The sequence below is a fragment of the Antrostomus carolinensis genome, unplaced genomic scaffold (genome assembly GCF_000700745.2).
Source record: "Antrostomus carolinensis isolate BGI_N321 unplaced genomic scaffold, ASM70074v2 scaffold33446, whole genome shotgun sequence".
Taxonomy (NCBI): Eukaryota; Metazoa; Chordata; class Aves; order Caprimulgiformes; family Caprimulgidae; genus Antrostomus; species Antrostomus carolinensis.
In genome coordinates, this window is record NW_010320407.1 from 1 (window position 1) to 9,037 (window position 9,037).

General features: G+C 51.5%; 1 protein-coding gene across 1 annotated transcript in view; it reads left to right on the plus strand.

Annotated features, from left to right (window-relative positions):
* Nucleotides 1–3: 3 nt before the first annotated feature.
* The window catches only part of POLE (DNA polymerase epsilon, catalytic subunit), a gene marked incomplete at its 5' end in the record, with an annotated part of 34,397 nt that continues 25,363 nt past the window's right edge, over nucleotides 4–9,037 (plus strand). Inside the window, 12 exons of the mRNA XM_010169592.1 lie at nucleotides 4–27; nucleotides 107–151; nucleotides 301–393; nucleotides 2,104–2,258; nucleotides 3,579–3,720; nucleotides 4,386–4,466; nucleotides 4,744–4,851; nucleotides 5,288–5,398; nucleotides 5,643–5,728; nucleotides 6,850–6,969; nucleotides 7,764–7,896; nucleotides 8,864–8,977. Coding sequence (XP_010167894.1) covers nucleotides 4–27; nucleotides 107–151; nucleotides 301–393; nucleotides 2,104–2,258; nucleotides 3,579–3,720; nucleotides 4,386–4,466; nucleotides 4,744–4,851; nucleotides 5,288–5,398; nucleotides 5,643–5,728; nucleotides 6,850–6,969; nucleotides 7,764–7,896; nucleotides 8,864–8,977 — 1,212 coding nt within the window. The remainder of the gene's footprint in view (nucleotides 28–106; nucleotides 152–300; nucleotides 394–2,103; nucleotides 2,259–3,578; nucleotides 3,721–4,385; nucleotides 4,467–4,743; nucleotides 4,852–5,287; nucleotides 5,399–5,642; nucleotides 5,729–6,849; nucleotides 6,970–7,763; nucleotides 7,897–8,863; nucleotides 8,978–9,037) is intronic.

Consider the following 9,037-nt stretch of genomic DNA (forward strand, 5'->3'; position numbering starts at 1 on the left):
ATCCAGGAGGACGGGAGCCGCTTCAAGGTGGGTCCCCGGGAGGGCTGGGCAGGGTGCAGGGTCCCACATGGGGACCCACCACTGTCACCCATCTGCTCTCTCCTAGGTGGCCCTACCCTACAAGCCCTACTTCTACATTGCCACCCAGAAGGTGAGGAGGGGACCCTGGGAGGGCTGAGGTCCCCAGGGAAGGGGACAGCAGGTCCTGGGGAGCTTGAGACCTCCTGGGCCTCCTGCTTTGGGATGGTCTTCTTCCCAAGGGACAGAGCCGCGCTGCTCAGCCCCAGGATCTCTCGGCAGGGCTGTGAGCGAGAAGTGTCCTCCTTCCTCTCTAAGAAGTTCCAAGGGAAGATTGCAAAGCTGGAAACTGTCCCCAAAGAAGACCTGGACCTGGTCTGTAATCTTCTGCCCTCTGTGCCCTTGAGTAGTTGGGTTTCTTGGGACCTTGTGCAGCCCAAAGTATGGAGGGACCAAGCAGTGAAGGGAACCATCACACTTGACTTAGCTGTCCTGTGCAGCTTGTGGTGCCTGTCAGAAACAAGTTCATTATGGCTAATTGCTTTTCAGTGGTAATGACATTCCTCTCCCTGAGCACATCAGATGTTTCACAGCCTGTTCAAGAGGTTTAATTGCAGGAATTAGAGAGTGATTAGAGGAGGAGAGGGTACTGTGGGAGGGGGATGCTGCTCATGCTTTACCTGCTTTTCCTCCTCTTCCCCAGGTGACTTCAGCTCATGGTCCTGCCCGCATGGGCAGCGGGACCGGCTGGGCCCTTGCTGTGCAGCTCTTGTGCTATTCCCTGATGTGCTCCTTTCCTGGTGTGGGCTGGGCCAGAGCTGGTTTATTTTCAGCAGCTGGAACAGCGCTGGGGGTTGGGTTCAGCTGGGATTTGTCAGGAGAGAAACGCTGAGAACATCCCCATGTTGCATTTGTGTCCCTGGCACTGAAGGACTTTGTGTTTGTCCGTCTGCAAGCACAAGATCTCAGGGGTGAGGAATATTGACATGGGTCAGCTCCATGGGCATTGGGCTCTGCCAAGGGGCTGTTCCATCTCCTGTCCCCCATGGGCAGGAGCTTCATGAGGGGCTCTTCCTCTCTTGCTCTCTCTGGCTTTCGCTCGGGCTCTCGCTTTCCTAGGTTTCAGTTCAGGATTGTCGCTCCTCTGGGATAGTTATTAGTATCGTTATTATTTTAACACCAGTATTATTTTAAGTTTTATTTCAATTATTACATTGTTCGTTTCTTACCCTTACTCTTGCCCCCCAATTCTCTCCCCTATCCCCTGGGGGAAAGTGAGAGAGCAGCTGGGTTTGGCTGCCAGCCCAGTGAAAGCACCACAGCTCACCAAAGGCACTTCTCGGTGCTTGACTCTCTGTTGTGGTTTAACCCCAGCTGGCAAAAAAGCATCACTCAGCTGCTCGCTCATTCCCCCTCAGTGGGATGGGGGAGAGAGCTGGAAGGGTGAAAGTGGGAAAACTCCTGGGTTGAGACAAAGACAGTTTAATAGGGAAAGCAAAAGCTGCACATGCAAGGAAAGGAAAACAAGGAATTCATTCACTGCTTCCCATCGCAGGCAGGTGTTCAGCCATCCCAGGACAGCAGGGCTCCATCACAGGGAACGGTGACTTGGGAGGACAAATGCCATCACTCTAAACATCCCCTCCCTTCCTTCTTCTTCCCCCAGCTTTATCTGCTGAGCATGACGTCCTATGGTCTGGAATATCCCTTTGGTCAGTTGGGGTCAGCTGTCCCAGCTGTGTCCCCTCCCAGTTTCGTGTGCACCCCCAGCCTCCACTGGCAGGGCATTATGAGAAGCTGAAGAGTCCTTGACTTAATGTCAGCACTGCTCGGCAGCAACTAAAACATCAGCGTGTTATCAACTTTCTTCTCATCCTAAATCCAAAACACAGCACTGTACCAGCTACTAGGAAGAAAATCAACTTTATTGCAGCCAAAACCAGGACACTCTCCCACCACTGGCACCTCTTTTTTGACCAATTCCTCCATCTGCATCAGTCTTGTCTGCCTTCCCCACCCTCTCTTTTGGTGGCCATCCCTCAGTGCTCAGCCCCCCTGACCTGGTGTTGTCTTGCCGCTTTGCAGCCAAACCACTTGGTGGGCCTGAAGAGGAGCTACATCAAGCTGTCCTTCAACACGGTGGATGACCTGGTGAAGGTGAGGAAGGAGATCTCACCTGCCGTGAGGAAAAACAGAGAGCGAGACCAGGCGAGCGATGTCTACACAGCCATGCTGGCGAGGTGCGAACTCTCCGAGGGCGGCCGGTCGGTCCCTCATGTTAATAATTGGGCTCCCTTGATTATTTCTTAGCTGTCCTCAGAGACGAGTTGTCCTGCCTGGGGTCTGACCCCAGCTATGCCTCTCTGCCACCCATCTCTGAGGTGGCTCTTCCAGCTCAGTGCTGCACATCAAGAGGTTCTAGAGCCTCTGGGATGTGATGTGCTGTGGTGGTACCTCTGTCTGCCAGTCAAATAGATCCCTTGTTCCCTGAGAAAGGATACCGAGAGGCACTGGGCAACCTTACTTTCAGCTGTGATTAAAGAGGGAGGAAAAAATAGCCCAACAAACATTTTCTATCTGAGTAAAAAGCCAGGCACTTGTATGCAGGATTGGAAATGCAGTTGCAGACAGGAAAAAAAATAAGAAACTTTGGTTTTAAAGTCAACCAGAATATACACATGAAAAATTTTCCCCTCTCTGGTTTCCTGGCCCTGAAGTCTGATTTTGGTTGAAACCTGAAGAAGAATCAAGTGAGATGAGTGCTCCCCGCTCACCTGGAAGGCATACTGTCCCTCTTCAAGGGCTTCCCAGATTGCCTCATTATGCTTAGACCAATTACCAGAGTTATAAATCCAGTGCCATAAGAACTGCTTCTTACACAGAACCATAGTGATTGGAAAAGCCCTTTAAGATCATCGAGTCCAATCATGAACCCAACACTGCCAAGTCCCCGACTACCCCATGTCCCTCAGCACTGTCTTCACGACTCCAGGGATGGGGACTCCACCACTGCCCTGGGCAACCCCTTCCAATGCCTCAGAACCCTTGCAGCAAAGAAATTCTTCCTCACATCCCATCTCAACTGCCCTGGGCACAACTTGAGACCATTTCCTCTTGTCCTGTCCCTTGGTCCTTGGTTGAACAGACCCACCCCCACCTCTCTCCACCCTCCTCCAAGGGACTTGCACAGAGCCACAAGGTCTCCCCTCAGCCTCCTTTTCTCCAAGCTCAACAACCCCAGTTCCCTCAGCCACTCCTCGTAGAACTTGTTCTCCAGACCCTTCATACAGGCAGGGGTGGGATTTGTCTGCCTGTACCTCTGAGCAGACACAGCTCATGAACGTGAGAAAAGGTGAATTTAGACGGGAGTGATGGGGCTGCGTGTACTGTCTGTCCTGGGGATACCTCTGCAAGCCAAGGGTGATAGTGTGGTGGGGAAGCGTTTCTGGTTCTCTCCTGTCCCTGACTCCTGGTGCTGGGTGTCACCGGTGCACATGGCTGTCCCTCGCAGCAGAGGTGTGTGCTCAGGTAAGGTGAGTGCTTGGCTCTGCTCCTTGCAGTGCTCTGAGCGGAGGCAGCCTGAGCACAGAGGAGGAAGGGGCCTCCAGAAAAGTCGCCAACCAGATGGACAACATTGTGGATATGCGGGAGTACGACGTACCCTACCACATTCGCCTCTCCATTGACCTAAAGATCCATGTGGTGAGTAAGGAATAGGGAAGCTGGAAGAGCTTAACTTTCCTGCTGCCATGCTCCCAAAGTGCAGGCAGGGCAGAAAGATTTTCTCAACAGGACCTTTGCAAAGGTGTCAGTGACGACAAGTTCATGTGTAAAGCTTAATTGTAGAATCAGACTGGTTTGGGTTGGAAGGGACCTTTCAAGGTCTCTAGTCCAACCCCCCTGCAGTGACAGGGACATCTTCAACTAGATCAGGTTGCTCAGAGAGCCCCGTCCAGCCTGGCCTTGAATGTTTCCAGGGATGCCACCTCTCTGGGCAACCTGGGCCAGTGTCTCACCACCCTCATAGTGAAAAATTTCTTCATTACATGTAGTCTGAATCTCTTCTCTTTTAGTTAAACAATCACCCCTTGTCCTATCACTACAGGCCCTGCTAAAAAGTATGGCCCCATCTTATAGGCCCTCCTTAAGTATTGAAAGGCCACAATAAGGTCACCAATCCCATGCTGCTGGGCCTTCTCCTTAGTTAATGACGTGCAGGAAAGTTAAACGATGGATGCACAGCCCCAATTTGAGCTTTTCTTCTGGGCTGCATTGGATTCCTGCAGCTCTCTCCCCAGCAGCCAGACAGAACTGGTACAAGGTGCTAGCCCCTCTGTAAGGCACTGCCCGCCCTCCTCTCTCCACAGGCTCACTGGTACAACGTGCGGTACCGGGGCAGCACCTACCCCCCCGAAATCATCCGCCGAGATGACCTGGTGGAGCGGCCGGTGAGCATTGGTCAGGCAGGCATCTGTCTGTCCAGGGCACAGCTGGTGTGCCCACCCCAAGGAGCTGGTTTCCTGTGTGCTGCTGGTGTCACACTGTGGTGCGCAGGGGGAAGGCTTTGTTTGTGGGCTTGGGTCATCATTTTTGGGTTGATAAAGCAGTAAAATGATTACTGGGAAGGGTCTGGTTCACCTGCTGGCCTAGCACTGGGCTTAATGGGAATCACTCTAACTTCAAGTCGGCTTTAGAATATTTTCTGATGGATTTGGTCCTGCTCAGGATCCCGTCGTTCTCGCCTTTGACATTGAAACTACCAAACTCCCGTTGAAGTTTCCTGATGCAGAGACAGACCAGATCATGATGATCTCCTACATGATTGATGGGCAGGTAAGGGACAGCAGTGGTTTTCTCCATGCTCCAGCAGTGAAGCTGTGGAGCAGGCCAGCGTTTTGCCTCCAACCCAGCTCGCTCCAGGCTTGCCTTGCTGCTGGCTGCTTGGTGTGTGGCTGTGGAAATGAAATTAAAGTCTGAATGATGCATAAGATATTTAGTTTTGTGGTGCCCAGCTCAGGTTGTTGGTGCTCCTCTCTCAGGGAGCAGTAGTAACCTGGAGAGCACAGGGACATCTCTGCTGTCCCGTGTTGTCTCCCAGTGGCCTCCTTTGCTGGTGGCCAATGATGGTTCAGCTGATAACTCCCAAACAGTTGATCGCTCTTGACAGAAGCTCTGGCTTTTCAAGAGGAAAGCATCCTGTTATTTGGACACCATTTTCAGATTGCTTCCAAGCCAAGTCCTCCTAACTGCCTCCTTGTCACCTCCATAGGGTTACCTGATCACAAACAGGGAGATCGTCTCTGAGGATATTGAAGACTTTGAGTTTACTCCCAAGCCGGAGTACGAGGGTCCATTTTGTGTCTTTAATGAACCAGATGAAGTAAGTCAGTTCTGCCCAGCCAACTTTACCTGCCTGGGGCTCTTGTTGGCCAAAGAGAGATAATTGCTTGGTAGGCTGCCTCACTGGGGAACGTGGTGGGTCAGGCAGGGCTGGTCATGCTTTCACTTCTTGGAAATAAGGGTAAAAGAGGTCAGGTTTGGGCCAGGAAGGGTGGAGTAAACTGTATCTCTGTGAAGGAGATGAAATTATTTTGTATACGTGTCTTTTCTACTCTTCATCCTAGGCTCATTTAATCCAGAGGTGGTTTGAACATGTGCAGGAGACCAAACCCCACATCATTGTCACGTACAATGGAGACTTCTTTGACTGGTGAGATCAGGAATTAAAACTAGGCTGACAAGGTGTCACCTGAGCTGTGGGGCAGGGTCAGGTACCAGCCTCGTTGTCGTTCCGTAGCTCACACAGTGGTGATGGTGTGTGATCCATGCCAACTGTCTGGCCAGTTTGAGAACCTCGCCAAGTCCTGTGGTCATTGGCTTGGAAGTGTGTGCTTCTGTAGAGTCCCATCTGCTTGGCTGAGCTTCTTCAAGCCCTTGTCAATGTGACAATATTGGTGTATGGATGAACCCAGTCTTGGGGGAACAGGGGGAGGGTCAAAAAAGACCTGGAGGGTCTTGGGGAGGGGGACGCAGGCAAGCCTTCAGGAAGCAAGGGGAGAGGGACCATGCACCTCCACCTCCTGGTGCAGGATGTAAGTGAGCAGCTTTGTCTCTTGGGTCATGCTGTGGTTCTGTTCTGCAGGAATCATAGAATCCTAGAATCGCCTGGTTGGAAAAGATCTTTGAGATCATTGAGTCCAACTGTGCCTGTCCACTACTAAACCATATCTCTGAGTACCTCATCTTCCCATCTTTTAAATACCTTCAGGGATGGGGACTCAACCACCTCCCTGGGCAGCCTGTTCCAATGCCCGAGAACCCTTTCAGCAAAGAAATTCTTCCTCACATCCCATCTCAACTGCCCTGGGCACAACTGGAGCCCATTTCCTCTTGTCCTCTCCCTTGCTCCTTGGTTGAACAGACCCACCCCCACCTCTCTCCACCCTCCTCCAAGGGACTTGGACAGAGCCACAAGGTCTCCCCTCAGCCTCCTTTTCTCCAGGCTCAACACCCCCAGTTCCCTCAGCCACAAGGGAACTCAGCACACTTGTGCTCCAGACCCTTCCCCAGCTCCGTTGCCCTTCTCTGGACACGCTCCAGCACCTCCATGTCCTTCTTGGAGTGAGGGGCCCAACACTGCACTTGAGGTGCAGCCTCACCAGTGCCCAGTACAGGGGAAGGATGGCTTCCCTGATCTTGCTGGCCGCACAGATAAATCACAAAAAAAATTCTTTAGATAGTTTGTAATAACAAAGCAGTTGTGAAACTGTTGTTGAAGATGAAGGGAAATGACTGTTCTGGTTCTTCTCTTCACCTTGCCTCTTTCTTCAGGCCCTTTGTGGAAGCAAGAGCAGCAGCTCATGGAATTAATATGTATCAGGAAATTGGGTTTCAGAAGGACAGCCAGGGAGAGTACAAAGCATCCCAGTGCATCCACATGGACTGTCTGAGGTACCAAACCCTGCCCCTCTACCATGTAGCTGCATCATCATCTCCTGAATTTATATAAAATACCTACAGTTGTGTTTGAATACTGTCCTCCTTTGGTCTGTTGGAAGCTTTCATATGTTGCACCTCCTAAGGATGCCATGATAGTCCATTTCTTTGATTGTGCTGCTTCCCCTTGGCATGTACCACAGAGGCTGCCAAGCCTTCCCCGTGAAGGGCTCTCAGGGCTGGCTCTCCCTGCAGCTTGCTGGTGGCTGTCCTCAGGTGACTGAGGTCCGATCTGGGGGAACGGAGAAAGGGTGGGACAAGATCATGCCATTGGAGTGGGGAAGGGACCATGTCCTAACCCAGCAGTGGCACAGCCAGAAGAGAAAAGGACACATGGTGCACATGTAGGAGAGAGAGAGAGAAATTAGGGGGTTTGAGTGGTTTTCCTCCAGTGCAGCAGTGTCTGGACTTTGGAGAGTGGCTGGCTGTCCTTCCAGCCCTGGTGGTGTCTTCTCCAGTGGGTAAGTATTTAAAGCTACTGAGGGAGTTGGAAGGTGGTAATTCTGAGCTGTGGTGATGGTATGGATAGTGGGGGTTGTCCTGGTTGGCATTTCAGTGCCTTGGTAGAGATGCAGGATATCTAAAGCCTGGCATCCTCTTACTCTGCTGTGCTTGGATGCTCAGCTCTTGGCTGTCCTCAGTGAGAGGTCCCCTTTGCAATTGAGGTCCCATTTGCAAGCCTGAGCCCCCTTTTTGAAGGGCAAGGCTGGTTTCTCTGCACAAACCAGTATTTTCATGATTCTGTCCAGGTGGGTGAAGAGAGACAGTTACCTACCAGTGGGAAGTCACAACCTGAAAGCAGCAGCTAAAGCAAAACTGGGCTACGATCCAGTGGAGCTGGACCCTGAAGAGATGTGCCGGATGGCTACAGAGGAACCTCAGGTATTCCCTCCCTGTGCTGTGTCTCCTCTGAGCAGTTGAAAAACAAGCCTAGGGCAGCTGCAGTATGATGGGATCTTTAAGTTAAAGTGTTAGAAAATGGTTTTGCTTAATGCAGTGGGGTTTGAGAAATTACTCAACCTGTCTCCCCAGTTGCTGATGCTTTAGAAACACTTGAGCTTGTGGGGAGAAAGACCAGGATTTATTTGAGGTGGTTCTAGTGGTGGCATCACACTGTGTATTTTCAGTGTTTGTTTACATCAATGTGAGGTGACACACACCACCTAAATCAGACACACCACAGAGAGCCATGGCTTGCTGGAGGGAAAAGAGGCTTTGTGCTTCTTCTTCAGACAGGAGATTTCTGCTGAAGCCCTGGAGCAGCCTCCAGATTCCCAAACCAGGCAGCATCTGTGCTGTGAGCTCATCCTTCCCATTTCTTCTCATTCAAAGCTGATGTTTTGCTGTGCAATTAGAGTGGGAACAGGGTGTCCTTGGATGTGAACAGATTATTTTTTACAACCTTGAACCTTGGATATGGAGAAATACTGCTTCCCCTTCTTCTGATACGAGCATGTCCAGCAGGAAGCAATCCCAGAATCACAGCATGGTGGGGGTTGGAAGGGACCTCAGGAGATCATCCAGTCCAACCCCCCTGCCAGAGCAGGTTCCCTACAACAGGTTGCACAGGAAAGTGTCCAGGTGGGTTTGAACATCTCCAGAGATGGAGACTCCACACCCTCTCTGGGCAGCCTGTCCCAGGGCTCTGGCACCCTCACAGGAAAGAAGTTTCTACTCGCGTTTAAGTGGAACCTCCTGTGTTCCAGTTTGTGCCCGTTGCCCCTTGTCCTATCGCTGGGCACCACTGAGAAGAGCCTGGCCCCATCCTCTTGACACCCACCATTATTGTCATTGAGCTGCTCTGTCATATGTGATTTGAATTAATTTGCCTCTCACCCTTCCCCAACAGACCCTGGCCACCTACTCAGTGTCCGACGCAGTTGCTACCTATTACATGTACATGAAGTATGTGCACCCTTTCATTTTCGCCTTGTGCACCATAATTCCCATGGAGCCTGATGAGGTAGGTGGGTGCACTCCTGAAATGACCATTTCTTTGTGGACGAAGAGCCACGTCTCCCAC